Here is a 15595-nt window from a genome sequence, read left to right as displayed (position 1 = left end):
GTCTTATACCTGTATTTGATTTAGTAGATCTGGATGTGAGGCCTTGGGGATCTCACTTGAACCTTCTGGGTGATTTTTATGTAGGTGGTCTAGACTTCTCTATTTGGAAACTTGACAGTTCCAATCTATAAGTATAGAAATTAGACACAATTTAAAACATTCAATAAAACTCTTAAAGACCATCCTGCTAAAATGCTAGGGTTCAGGTGTAGAAAAAGTTAAGTAAGTATCTAGTAGGTGGAGGGTATAGACACACACACAAACATGCCCACATACACTATCATGGCATCATGCTAAAGAGGGAACTTGACCTATTGGCTGTGTGTATTGCAGTTACAGACCCAGAAGGAGGGGCGGGAGGGGGGAAACCCCTTGAAATCAAGGGCTCCTTCTTGAGCTAGGCTTTGTTTGTCTAGTTTGCTGTGATGGGAGCATGCCCTAACATCTGTATACCCAGTGAGATAGAAATAGTTTTTCTTCTTCTCTTTGTGAGCCATCTTTCAAAATAATGAGCATATCCATGAGGTTTTCAAGGCTTCAAAAGAGTAAATAAACCTCGTTTCAACCTATCCTCTGAGTCAGGATCTCTGAAGATAATCAGGCTGTGACTTGAAAGCAGTCCTGGGGAAAACAGCAAGCCACTGATCGCAATGACAATGGACTTTAGGAGCGGATGACCTTTTATTTTCCTGAGAGTGTGCAAAGAGTCAGTGTCCGTGTACGGAGACTCCTGTCTGAAGTGCCAATCTGGTTAATGACTCTGCCATATGAGTTCCTGTGTGACAAGGGGTAACATCGCTAGAAAGTTAGAAGTAGTATGAGGTCACTCAAATGACTCATCACACCTTAGTTCTTCTTGCCGTTGATGGCACAGGGACCAGTCCAGAGTGCTAACCTTTGCAGCATTAACTCATTAATACATCAAAATAATTTCCAGGATCTCAACCTTTAACGTCATAAAATAAGACCCGATGGTGAAGGTGCTCATGTTGGATGACTAAAAGATTCTTTACAAAAACTGAAAAGGACAGCTGAATAATTTTGCTTTCTGGTAATCATATTGTATGGGAAAGAAATTAATATGTGGAGGTGGATTCCCAACACTGTGTCTAATTAAATTAAGTTAAAGAGGTATAGGCTGCTGCTTGACACCGCCCCCCACCCACCCCATGGAAGATGGAGCCTCTTCTTGCTGAGTTGAAGTTACTGTCTAATCCCAGGAACTGAGACCAGTGGTGCCCCCTCCTTTAGAGCTGGGGTGGCAGGGGATAGCAGTACCCACTGCCCCATCCTGCCAGCATCACCCGTGAAGTGTCCGTTTTGTCCTGTACCTCTGGTACTGGTGAGCGACTACATTCAGGAGGGGCTCCCTACCACACCCTGGTACTACTGGGGGGAGTGCCTGCAGAGATCTGGTTCACGGGGTCCTAGAGGTCTCGGGTATGACTGACGTGTACACCTTCTTCATGGCGGCAGAAGCAAGTAGTGGATGGAAAGCTGAAGGAGAGACGGGAGTGCCAAAGAAGGAAAGAGTGAAGGAGAGCACCGAGGAGGAGAGAAGGGAGTGATGTTGGTGAGAAGGGAATAGAGGTGGCGAAGGAAAATGAAACAGGAGGTGCAGGGGGTGGCAAGGCCCCGGCCCCTGAATGTGTCTATTCAAGGACTCTCTTGAGTGTGGAGCAGGGACAGTGTGTGCCCAGGCTGACAGGGCCTTCCTCCGGCTGGAGCCCAGGTTGGGGTGAATACAGTGGCCCCTGGGTGAGGCCACAAGATTCGTCAACCCGAATTTTCCCGCGTTGTGGGACCCCACCTGTTGAACTACCCCCCACCTAACAGCCATGCTTAAGGGCCATAAAGCAGATTGGCTAAGGTTTAAACTGATTACTGATGAAAGAGTTCAGACATCTCAGGACAGGCTACAAGTTCAAGGTCTCTTTTGAACAAACTCTTAGTGCAGAAACAAGGTGATTGTTAAACAATACGATGAGGTCAGATCTTCTGGACAAATGTTATTTCCTTCCACTCTGAGCATAAGGTCAGGACACCATGCTCACGGCCGTCTTCTGTAGGAGCAGGAGCAGGAGCAGCTGTAGCTTCTTCCCCTTCTTCCCCTCAGACTGTCCCTGAATCTGGCAGAAGGGCTGTTGTTACCGAAGGGGAACTGTGGCCCAGTTCTTACAAAACTACCTACTGTGTGAAGGGAAATCAGACTACTTTCAGCAGGGAAGCCCATGGAGATACTCAAGCTATTTGGGTACTAGTGTGATTCACCTAGTTGTTCTTGTCAGACCTCTGTGTGACCAGTGGTGACATGTATGTGCTGTCCTGTCTGCATCATGGTGCCTCTGCTCCTTCGGTGCTCCCATCCACAAGAATGTAGCTTTTGTGGACATGGCCATCGTTCCGTCTAAGCCAAGGAAATGATGCAGAAGACAGCAGCACCTTCCTCTATACTGCTTGAACCTTTGTCTGATTCGGGGCCTTCCCACCTGCTGCTGCTGCTTTTTCTTCTTTTTAAGATTTATTTATTTGAGAGAGAGAGAGAGAGAGAGAGCATGTGCTGGAGCTGGGGAGTGGAGGGCAGAGGGAGAGGGAGAAGCAAACTCCCCACTGAGCAGGGAGCCTGATGCGGGGCTCTATCCCAGGATCCTGAGATCATGACCTGAGCCAAAGGCAGATGCCACCCAATGGAGCCACCCATCTGCTTCTAATGTAGGTACTTTGGAGCCATATTTAAAGAGGATCATTGTGTCTTCAAGAACCACAACCTCAAGACCAATGAAAAGCTAGGTTCACATTTAATGTCTGTGGCAAGTTGCTTGTATTCCAGGGACTAATTCCATGGCCCTAAAACCTCTGGTTGGCAACTACCACCTGAGTTTTAATCTTTGGCCAGCAGCCCCTTTCACCCACACTGCTGAGTATCTGGGAAAACTGGGACATAAAATCTGTGGAGAGCTGCCGAGCCCATGTGCGGTGGTAGACCTAAGTCTACCCAAGACCAAAGTTCTTCCTGATTTTTTGCTATTGATAAGTCTTCATGAATGTCTGTTCCATGCTCTGCCTTTTCTCACCAGTGTTTTGGATAATCTCTGTCCAGATCACCAGCAACCCCATTGGTTTAAAGGTGATGGAGACCTTCAGAACCTCCTATGGATTCAGACTTCCTACCAACCACCAGAAAACTCTTCTGTCTAGCCCCTGTCCTTCAGGAGACATACCTGGGGACAGACAAGTGATTGGGCGGGCAGGTGTGGCCTCATGCTCTCAGCAAGGGTGAATGTGGTACCCTTTCTGGGAATCACATTTTCTTAGCCACATCCAATGAGCCCCTGAAGAATGTGGCATGTTTCTTAGCCCCGTTTCACCCACGTGACTGTGACTGGGTGACCAAGGGCTTGGGGAGATACCAGGAGAGAAAAGATGTTTCATCTGTAGGCGTCGTCAGTCCGCCTGCACCTCATTTCAACACCTCTCTTCTCGTCTCTGTCCCTCTCTCCTCCTTCCTCTCCTGCTCTTTCTGTTTTTAATCACTTTAGGGACCAAAAGCAGAGGGCAACAACTAGACGGCAGACTTTCTCATGTGCTTCTCCTCTTGATGCTATCTAGAGGGGGAGAGGGAGGTTGTCCAGTAAGATAGGCTGCCAGAGCTCTCTGACCCTCTGTTCTTCTACCTCCTCCCCAAGCTTTCTTTTACAACTCCTATGAAGTTCAAAAGAAGACAGACCCAAGACTGTGGGATTGAAGCACCGAGGTGGGTGTGAGTCCCAGAGGGCAGGGATTATTCATTGCCTCGTTACATGTAGTGCTCTTCTAGGCTCATCCTATCCCAGTACCACAACACACACACACACGCTGGCCTCCTCAATGTGCCCACATTTCCAAGAAACCTCAGATATTTCATGAGCATTAGCCTGGAGAGGAGGGTAAAGAATGTAACAGAAGCAAGATTCTATTAGGGGCTCTAATAGTTCTATTAGGAACTAAAATTCTTTTAAATGATTACTTTAAAATGAAGTAAAATAAATAAAAAGGATGAGTGCACAGCTCTAAGAAGTTTACGTACATCACCCTTATTTTTGGAATAATGTGAAGACTTTTTTACTATGAAGGTTTGAAAAGATGATAATCCCAGCTGGGTAAATTTTTTAGTATGATAAAACCAGCTATAATAATATGTGGGGCGACAGTTGTACGTAATATTTTTAGAACATAAACCTCTTCTATGCTCAGAAAAGGATGCAGGGACTGTCCTTTCCATCTCGATGACTAAGTTAGCCATCTTGATTCTTCTCTAATGTCATTCGAGAACAGGTTGGAGATGTCAAAAATAACTGAGATGCATTATTTTAGATGGTGTCTGTTGTATTTAAGATCTTATTTAAAAAACACTGAGTCAATTGCAAAAGAATTGAGAACATCATCAACTTTTCAGACAGGTTTTTTGGTTTTGTCTTTTTAGTATGTTTCCAGTGTCCCCCTGTTTAACTGGCTTAACTCAAGGCAACAGCCCAGGAGCAAATGTAATGGCTGTCTAATGTTTTCACTTTTTCTGCTCCCTGGGAAGCAAAATCAGGTAATATTTTTGAAGGGAATCTGCTAAAATTTGCACATACACTTAATTCTGCTGAACTTGCCCAGACCTGAATTGGATGAAGGGAGAGGACAGAACAGACCTTTTGTGGAAAGTTGCATTACTAAAGTGGTGGCATTTTGGTCAAGATTTTCAGGTTAAGAAGCTGAATATATCTTTAAGGAAAGAGAAAATATCATATATTACCTGCCCTTCACGGACATCTGGATGTTTGAAAAATTTAAGCTATTTAAAGCTGTTACCTATTCTTTTGTGTGCTTACTAGTGCTGCTCGTCAAATATTTCTGGCTCGCGTCTAGGCACAAGGGTGGTTGACTTTTCCCATCCTCTTTACATTAAGCATGGCTGTGTGACTTGCTCTGGTGAATGAGTCTTGAGCAGCTCTGTATGTCACCCTTGGGAGAAAGCTGCATAGGCTAGCAAACAGTTTGTCAGCCCCTCTCTTTCCCTGCTGTGACAACCAGGTGGGGAGGTTCTGTGAGCCTTGTTCCTAGAGTTAAGAGACATGACACCATGTTTCTCGCCTGTCCTCTAAGCCTGTAACCCACACAAATTCATAGCATGAATCAAAAATAAGCTTTTGTTACTTTAAGGCCTGCAGATTTGGAAGTGAGATTGTGACTGCAACATAATCTTGCCTAGCATGATGGAACCATCGTTTATAGTTTTTATATGTGTTAGGTGTTCATTAGGAGTTGTACATCTTGATATAGGCCATTATTTTTTGACATTTGTTTCTTGCCTAGTTCTTGATCGTATTGTTTCTGAGAGTTAAATTGACTTCAGATATTTGGGAACTAAGTAGTGTAAAAGCTTGCATGATCACATATAGATTTTAATGTGAATTTGCTCTTTCGTATATACATTTAGCTTACACTTTATTAGATTCTGTGTCATATCCACTGGAAACCTATTGGTCCATCTCCTCCATAGTGTTACATTACACACTGCTGAAAGAGAAAGTGCTACATATAACTCACCTGTTTTCTTATGGTACAAATTCTAGAAATACATATTTCATGGAAACTCAATAAACTTTTACTGAAATGATAATGAGGATGATAGTTGTTGCGGAAGATAGGATTTCAAGATGTGGTCATGCTTCAGAAACATGCATATTCACTGGGGCTATAAAGCAGTTTGTTTATACAAATCATTTATTGCCTATGTGTTCTGATACCTGAAAATCAGAAGTTAGTTTCAAAGCACATAGCTCACAGCATGTGGTATCTGTACACAATGGAATATTACTCAGCTATGAAAAAGAACAAAATCTTGCCATTTGCAACAACTTGGATGGAACTAGAGGGTATTATGCTAAGCAAAGTAAGTCAGAGAAAGACCAATACCATATGATTTCACTCATATGTGGAGTTTAAGAAACAAAACAAGTGGGCCAAGGGGGAAAGAAAGGGACAAACCAAGAAACAGACTCCTAGCTACAGAGAACACATTGCTGGTCACCAGAGGGAGGTGGGTGGAGGGTGGGGGGCACAGGTGATGGAGATGAAGGAGTGCCCCATCATGATGGACACTGGGTGATATATGGAAGTGTTGAATCACTCCGTTATGCACCTGAAACAATATTACACTATACGTTACCTGGCATTTATATAAAAACATAAAAAAATCAGTGTATAGAAACACAAAAGGATGAGATAATTATGAGGATTAGAAGAAATTGTTGTTTCTAGGGGGACAATGGTAGGTTGACACATTTTAGAGATTATTTACTGGTTATCTTTCTCGGTGGGAATTCTTTGAGGGAAATATATTTCAGCCTTCAGAGTAAAACCTTTGCTGACTCAGAATGCATTGTTTTTCTTTTCTTACCCTATGATTTTATTTCCATTTTTTCTGGCACAAGAAGACAGGTCTTGAAGTGAAAATGTTGAAAATCATGATAGGTCTGAGGATGTTGGAAAAAAATTTAATGTATATTTCCTTATAAGATTTTGGTGATCAGATGGCCTTTTTGGCATTCCTAGCTTAACTGTTCTCACCATATTCCCTAAATTAGCACCTACAGAACTTAATTCAGTGCATATTTTCATTCGACATGAAATCTAATTATGGCTATTAAATCTTTAATAACATATTTTTTAAGTTTTGGTATATTTATGATAGAAGCATCTCTAGTCATTCAGAGGCATTTTTTTTCCTGCACACATGTACATGGTGTTCATGAAATGAATGGTGACAATGAATACACAATTAGAATGACTTACTAAAATCATGGTAAACATGGTTGATTAATTTGTTCATTTGGTAGATGTTTACTAAATAGCTGTATTTTAGAAACCATGGTAAGCATTATGAATACAGAGATGAAAAATCATGGTCCCATTCTTAAAAAGCTGACATCACAGTTGCGGATACATCTTGATTATAAATGAAAGCCTGTAGTAAAAAGGTATGAAAAGTGCTGTTGAGGCAGAACAGAGGAAATGGTTAATTCTGCTAAAAACCAATGGAAGGACTCTGGAGGGTTCCATAGACCAAGTATTATTGGATTTGGACATTTACTAAAATATTTCATCACTTTGCTCTAATTAAAATATTAGAATTATGGAGGATTTTATCACCAGATACTTTTTTAAAAATTTGAGTATAGTTGACACACAGTGTTACATTAGTTTCAGGTGTTCAGCTGAGTGATTTGACGGGTTTATACATCATGCTGTGCTGACCACAGTGTAGCGGCCCGTTGCATTGCTGTATTCCTCATGTTCTTTTAATTCCCTTCACTTACTCATTTCTTACTGGAGGCCTCTATCTCCCGCTCCTCTTCACCCATTTTACCCACCTCCCCTCCCCTTCCGCTCTGGCAACCAATAGCCCTCTATATTTATAGTTCTGCTTCTGCTTTTTGTTTGTTTATTCATTTTTTTAAGATTCCACTTATGATTGGAATCATAAGGTATTTGTCTTTCTCTGACTTACTTTCACTTAGCATAAGACCCTCTAGGTCCGTCCGTGTTGCCTCAAATGGCACAATCCCATCTTTTCTATGGCTTGTAATATTCTAGGGTGTATATATCCTATGTTTTCCTTATCTTTTCACCTACTGATGGACACTTAGGTTGCCTTTATGTCTTGACTCTGTAAATAATGCTGCAGTAAACATTCATGTGCATATATTTTTTGAATTAGTATTTTCCTTTGCCTTCGGTAAATACCCAACAGTGGAACTATTGGATCATATGGGGTTTCTATCTTTGAGTGTTTGAGGATGCTTCATACTGTTTTCTGCAGTGGCTGCACCAATACACATTCCCATCAACAGTGCATGAGGGTTCCTCTTTCTCCACATCCTCATCAGCACTTGTTACTTCTTGTCTTTTTTATTTGGGCCGTTCTTACAGGTGTGAGGTGGTATCTCATTGTAGGTTCGATTTGGATTTCCCTGAATGATGAGTGATGATGAGCATCTTTTCATGGGTGTGTTGACCATCTATATGTTTTTTTGGGGGGAAAGTGTTTCATGCAGTCCTCTGCCCATTTTTATATCAGATTATTTGGGTTCTTTAGTGTTCGGTTGTGGGAGTTCTTTATATTTTTTGGATATTAACCCCTTATTAGTTATATCATTTGCAAAGTATCCAATAGTATACCACCATATATTTTGGATAATTAGAGTACTTTCCTCTGAAAATTAGTTGTGCCTAGTTTTTATACTGTGCTTTATGCTTTGGAAATTTGGGGATTTTACCCAGGGGTAAATACTTAATCTATTTAACAAAAGCAATGAATATTCAGAATGGATGCTGACAATAAAATTAGAATAGGGTCTGAAAAAACTCTGGTAGTGTCTGTTAAGTCTTTAATTGTAAGATTATGTATGGGTTTCTGCACTTCAGCTTCTCATCTCTCAAACATAAGCAATATTGGAAGTTTGAAGGAAACAAGAGCGTGGCTTTGTACAAGGTCATTATTTGGAAATTGGTCAGGCAAAATACTGGCAGTTTTTTGTTTGTTTGTGTGTGGTGTGTGTGGTGTGTGTGGTGTGTGTGTGTGTAGTATAATTGTTCTGTATTCCAGTTGTTCCCAATTTCAATGATCATCTATGGTGATAACGTTGATGAACAGCCCTAGAGTGATGACTGTGTTTGACGGTAGCTATTTGCAAACTCTGCTGTGATTACACTCAGTTGTCTAATTGCTTAATTTATTGATGTTCTGCTGACATGTTTTCAGCAACATTTGTGATTGCACATAACTAATGATTTCTCTTAAGGCTCATTATCATATGTTTGCATTTGATTTGTCTGCTGGTTGCAGGTGGAAACAATAGGTGATGCCTACTGTGTTGCTGCAGGACTCCACCGGAAAAGCCTCTGCCATGCCAAGCCCATCGCTCTGATGGCCCTCAAGATGATGGAGCTTTCAGAAGAGGTGCTGACACCTGATGGAAGACCAATTCAGGTAACCCTCTCTGCAATTTGATTTGAGTAGTAACATACCTTTTACTGGGAGGGGCAAGACATCCCATTCTGAGTTCTACCTATGTAACTTACACATTAGACAAGTAGATTGGATAACCTCAAAGATGAGGTTAACTAGAGATAACTCATAGATCCAGGGAAAGAACACAAGGAATGATGTCAGAAATGGGAAAATGTATGTGAAAGGCTCATCACCATGGAGAAAAGAAAGAGCTAAAGGACTAGACCAAGGAAACACTTGTCAGTGACCAACTCAACACTGCCAAGCAAGGATGGTAGTGAGAATCAGAATTGGAGAGATAACCCAAAAAAGCACAAAATGAAGAGGAAAGAAAATGGCAGATCTTATCTTTCAGGTAGTGTACAGGTGTTCCTCATGAAGCCTCTGCACTCAGGGTTACTTCTGCATTTTTTTTTTTTTAATGTGGCAGAGCTTGAAGGTTGGAGCCAGTAACTAAGAAAATTTAGAAGTGGTAGATAATTATCTCCAGGTACACTGGACTCCTTTTGGTACTGATGGCTTTCCACAACCTAAGATCTGCCTCAAAGAATGGATGAGGTCACCTGCCTGTAGTCTTGCCAGGACCCCGTGGATCCCAAGAGTATTATCACTGTGAACTCTTATAAACCAGAAATTGTGCATTTGGAGAAGTAACCATGAATGTAAGGTGGTCCTTTTATAATAGCTCATCAATCTTGAGTTAAAAATATAGACAAAAGAAAGCCTCAAAATGTGGTACGTTCCTGATATTCTGAGTGTCCCTTCTGACTAAAATTATTAAAGTGCTTTTAAAAATGTAAAGAAATATTTAACACTATTTAGCATGTTTAAACCTATTGAGCATCTCACTGAACTATTGGGAAAGAAACATGCCAGTTACCTTATTACATGTGTGAACTGACAAAATCTAAGGGTGAATTTAGAGTAGCTGCTGTCATGAGCTTTGATAACAGGAAACTAAAACAGCACTTTTTTTCTGGAGGAAGTCAGCTTCGATCCCATCTTCAAAGAATTTCCACAGGTAAACACTCTGGGAAATGAATGGCTAATACTAAAAACAAAACAACCCCTTCACCACCACCCCCCAAAAAAACCCCAAACCCACACCTTCTCAAAAGAATTCAAAGTATTATGGTGAGACCGAGTGGGAACAACAGATAAGAAAAACAGTGAAGTGTTGTCAGATACCAAAATTTTCAGAGGAAATCAAAATGACAATGTTTGATATAATTAAAGAAAAAAAGAAGAAGCTTAATAATATGAGGCAGGAACTGTAGATTTGAAAAAGAACCAGAGGACTGCTAAGCCAGCAACATAATACTTCAGAAAGAAAATGGTCAGTGGTTGAGTTTAAAAGTAGACACAGCCGAAGGAAAAATTAGTACTCTGGAAGTGAGAACTGAAGAAATTACCCATAATTAGGTCCAGAGAGTTAAAAATGTAATATAGATAATGTAATACAGATAATATAGATAAAAATGTAATGTAATAGATAAAATGTAATATAGGTAATATTGATAATAAAGATAATGTAAAATATAAAATATGTGGGAGGTATAGAGTACAGAGTGTAAAAATGAATATTCAGTTGGGCTTCCAAATGTAGGTACAGAGGGAATGCATAAAAGGGATTTTTTTTCTGGAACAATTAAAAGACATTAATCAGTTCTCAGACACAGTAATCCTAAAGGGATTCTACGAAGGTAAATCATAAGAATTAAAAACTAAACATGTCTTGATACTGCCATACTGCATCAGAGAAAGGGGGAGTGACTAAATGACAAAGGTGACATTTTAATTAGGCAAAGGATGGGCTGTTCCAGGAAGGGTTGGGAAGAGCTGGTTATGCACATGGACAGAAGTATTAAAACTGGATCTCTACTTCATGAGTCTGTACATTAAGTAATCCCAGTTGGGTTAATTATGAAGGGCCATACTATTAAACAATAAATCTATAATTTGGAGTTTTTAACTTAGTGGAAGGAATAAATTTTTTCATAAACCACTCTAGTTAAAAGTTATTAAATTGTAAAGGAAAATATATGTAAGTCTTACTACACTAAAATTAAAACCTTCCTGTTTATCAGATAACACCTTAAAAGGATAAAAATATGATCTCCCTGATATGAGGAAGTGGTGATGCAACATGGGGGCTTAAGTGGGTAGGAGAAGAATCAATGAAACAAGATGGGATTGGGAGGGAGACAAAACCATAAGTGACTCTTAATCTCACAAAACAAACTGAGGGTTGCTGGGGGGAGGGGGGTTGGGAGAAAGGGGGTGGGGTTATGGACATTGGGGAGGGTATGTGCTTTGGTGAGCGCTGTGAAGTGTGTAAACCTGGCAATTCACAGACCTGTACCCCTGGGGATAAAAATATATGTTTATAAAAAATAAAAAAATTTTAAAAAAAAGATAACCACAGACTAGGAGAATATTTTAAAAAGATTTTGTTTGTTTATTAGCACAAGTAGGAGGATGGGCAGAGGGTAAAGGTTCCTCGCTGAGCAGGGAGCCCATTGTGGGACTTGATCCCAGAATCTTGGGATCGTGATCTGAGCCAACTGAGTCATCCAGGCACCCCTAGGAGAATATTTTTGCAACATATTTAACCACTTAAAATATCTTTGCTTAACCTCATGAGTAAGTGAAAGGATGCATACTGATGGCACCCTACTCCGGCTTTCCCACCTACTAGTTTGGTTCAGCTTTGAAGCCATGACCATGCAATTGTCAGCGAGGGTCTGGAGCAGCAGGAAATCATGTACAGCTGGTGGCAGTGTGAATGGTGCCGTGTCCGTGACATTTACTAGGGAAGTTTCATTTGTGCTTTGCCTACCACACAACAATCCCTTCCCTAGGTGTTTGCCTAGGGAAGTAGGAGGAGGTGTGGCAGAAGTCCTAAGAGTGTTCACAGCAGTACTTTGATAGGTGCCTCAAATGGAAATAAGTCAAATAACTGTCCAATAGAGTAGATTGACTGTGATAGATCCATGCCATGGTATACCATACAGTTGGGAAAGTGACTACATGGATGGATGTCAGAACTTCCCAGTGAACAAAAGAAGCAAATCATAGAAGAATGCTATAGTACTTTTCCATTTAAGTAAGTTTCAGAACTGGGGGCATTGAAACAATATGTTATTTAGAAATATCCACATCAGTGGGAAGGTGTAAGGGATAAAAAAGTGAATGATTCATACAAATTCAACGTGGTGCTTCCCTCCAAGGGAGAGGAAGAAGATTGGGGCAGGGTTCATTCGGGAGGGTGCAGGCAGGGGTTGAGGACAGAATGACTCCTTTTACCGCTGCTGTGTATACAATACATTTACATTTGGGGATTTTTAAAATGCAGAAAGAGAGTTTTCTAACCATTCCTATCAGTAGTGAAAATAGGAAAGCATGGAGCATTGAAAAAATAGTTTCAGTCCCCTCAGGACGTAATTAACAAGTTATTCGAGTGTGTGCACGACACTTCTCCCATGGGCAGCGAAAACAAACAGGAAGGATACAGCCTCAGATATGCTGCCTGCTCCAAATATACACACTCCAGATTGAATTCCTATCAGTTCTTAAATTTTCAAGAATACTACCTGGGCAGTCTTGCCCAGGGTTGTTTTTCTACGTTGATTTTCTTTTATAGGAGATAGAAGGTTTGTATTGATTCAGCCCTGTCAAAGCAAAGTTAAATGACCATAGAGCAAATGGTGTTTCTCATGGGCTCATCCCTATTTTCATTTGCGGGATATAACATTACTCTGTCTTATGAATTAGATAGTCTTATTAAATCAGAAGGGGAAATGTCTATAAAGATTTAATAAGAATGCAGAGAGAGAGTGTAAAATCATAAAACCACCTTAATAATTTTAGCTTCATTACTAATTCATATTATTTGTGTGGTTTGGGATTGTTTTTGGCATATTAATTTGACTTTGAATTGGCTTCTGACTTGGTGCCATGGGAACATTTCTAGACTTATTGAAAGAATCTTTTATTAAAAATGCTTGGGCGTGCAGTAGGGTTGTTATGTGATCAGCTGACTGTTTACTTCCAGCTGTGTAAGTTTTAGGCTGTTTAAAATTTAAGCTCTTTGAGCTGCAAGAATTACTCAAAAGAAAACTTCCCCAAACCTCTCATATTTTGAAAAATAAATTGATAATGTTTATATGACTTTATAAACCTTCCAGGCACCCCTCATGACAGGAAATTAGGTACCTGAATTACCATTTATAATTACTCCCAAATGACTGGTAATGTCCTTGAATCACTAACTGTAAAAATGGGTTACTTAAAAATTTTTTTAAAGTGAAAAAAGAACATAATTTCATTTATTCACTTTGTGATACTCAAGCAAATTAGTCTTTATAAATAGTGAAACTCAGAGGCTAGTTATAGACCACAGGTCTATCTACAAAGCATACACAAACATGGTCTATTTATCTATTTATTTAACAAATCTGAAAGACCAGCCAAAGTGATTTTAATGAAGCTTCAGAGAAAACCAACCCTGTTCACACCTTCATCTTGGACTTCTAGCCCCCAGAACTATGAGAAAAACTTTTGCTTAAGCCATTCACTCTTTTTTTTTTTTTTTTAATGGCAACCCTGGTAAACTAATACAGCCTCTTAAAATATCTTATTGTTCCAGCAATGATAGATTTTGCTAATATATATCTAGATTTTCTTAAATCTCTAGTTATTCACAGTTCTTGTAGCCATGATGTCAGCAGATTTTAATTATTAATATTTATTAAAAGTGCTACCAGTAAAAAAAAAAAAAAGAGTCCTTTTAAAAATGATGATGAGCATTTTTAATACTTTCTCAATACAGTGTTTATTCTATTGGCTGAATTTATAGAGGTGTCAGCATTATTCTTACTCCATTTTTTCCCTCCCTGGAGGAAATCTGATTTTCTTACATCTTCAAGAGTAGACACTTGACAAAAAGTAATACCAAATTTATATTCTTTCTCCTGTGAGCTAGCCATATTGTGATTTTATTAGAAAATTGTATGATTTCATGCTGTTCTTTAGCCTTGTGGCCCTAATCTTACCAAAGTATTTTGAATAGTTTTAAGGCAGAAAGACTAACTTTCATTAATAATTTAGCCACTATTTAATGACTATTACAAAATATTTATCACTGCCTACACTTTAATCCTTGAAAATGAAAATGTTAATAGGGAAAGAGAAGCTGAACTGAGAATTGAGTAGGAAATGTGATTAAATATATTTTGGGAAGACAAGTGACATTTTCATGACTTAAGGCTTTTGAAGAAGATTGAGTTAGTGTGTCCGACTATCTGGGTTTTACTTTGGGACTTCAGTTTTTAAAAAATATTTTCATCGAATTTTATCATATAGGCACACAGATTCAAATTTGCTTCATCCATTTAGAGAACACGGTACATTTTATGTAATGAGGCAATTATACAGAGATGGTGAAAGAGACTTAAAAAAACAATGTATGAACATGTTGACGTGTTGTAATACTAATATGTTTAGCAATCTTAATTGCAGATTAGGGAAATGCTGTGAATCATTTCTAACTGCCTAGTCCAAAAGCAGGAATATTAACACACAATTTACATATACTTACAATTTGCATGTAATAAAGTAAATTGTACCTCCTTTAAGCTTCAACTTCATCTTCTAATGAGCTTATAGGATTTCTTGAGATTATAAAATAATTCTCTAATTAATTTTTAAATGCTTATTATTTATAAAGGAAGTCTGATATTGTTACTTTCATATTTGGAGGGATTTATTCTTTGCACATATTGGCAGTATTAAATTAACCCCATGAGAATAGGGCCCAAGACTGTATTTAGAAAAAAAGAAAAGCTATTGATAATTGTTTATGGATAAAATTGTAGTTCGTGCGTTTAACCTGAAGTATGTATACTTACTTGAAATGTTCTACCTCCAGAACTTAACTCTAAGGGGTCAGAAAGAACTAGTTAGGCATTATGTGAATTCACTGTTGGGACACGGAGCCCAACTATTCTCACATCCCACGTTTATGCAGTAGATACCTTTGAAATTACTTTTGATCTTTTAGGTAACGCAAATAGTTATAATTTTAGTAAATGACTGTTTTATTGCGGGAATAATGCACAAAATTACTATAGAAGTTTTTTATAGTACTTACAGTATAGTGATTTTACCGGCGAAATTTATGGCTAACTATATTTGCTAATCTGTTTTGTTCAGTGTATTTATTTGGTACTAGAAAGAGGTTTCTGTTTTGTGAAGAATGTGTTTATTCACTGAAAGTTTACCAGTAAATGAGGTGATAATAGAGTCTCCTCCGTCATGTGCTGCTGTTTAATTACTAGAACTCGAGTCTTTATCTTCTGCCCAGGTCCTCTCACTAATACTCCCCTCAGCTGGTTATGAAACTTCTCCGTTCAACCCATCCACTTCACACTTCACGTGACAGCAGTGTGCAGTTGTTTAAGTCCCCACTCATCTGACAAAAATTTTCATACTGTTTTTATTTATTTCCTTGACTCTGTCAGCTGCCGTTACCTTTAAATTCTTGGCTTGATAAAT

General features: G+C 39.2%; 1 protein-coding gene across 2 annotated transcripts in view; it reads left to right on the top strand.

The window, feature by feature from the left end:
• Window positions 1-15595, top strand: part of GUCY1A2 (guanylate cyclase 1 soluble subunit alpha 2) — a 327843-nt gene that overhangs the window by 201623 nt on the left and 110625 nt on the right. For both annotated transcript variants that reach the window (XM_045077525.1, XM_045077524.1), the window contains exon 6: window positions 8876-9019. In XM_045077525.1, the coding sequence (XP_044933460.1) occupies window positions 8876-9019 (144 nt within the window). The remainder of the gene's footprint in view (window positions 1-8875; window positions 9020-15595) is intronic.

The sequence above is a fragment of the Mustela putorius genome, unplaced genomic scaffold (assembly GCF_011764305.1).
Source record: "Mustela putorius furo isolate JIRA1106 unplaced genomic scaffold, ASM1176430v1.1 tig00000198_pilon_pilon_pilon, whole genome shotgun sequence".
Lineage (NCBI taxonomy): Eukaryota > Metazoa > Chordata > Mammalia > Carnivora > Mustelidae > Mustela > Mustela putorius.
The sequence above is the reverse complement of the archived record's forward strand: the minus strand, read 5'-3'. Positions and strand labels throughout refer to the sequence as shown.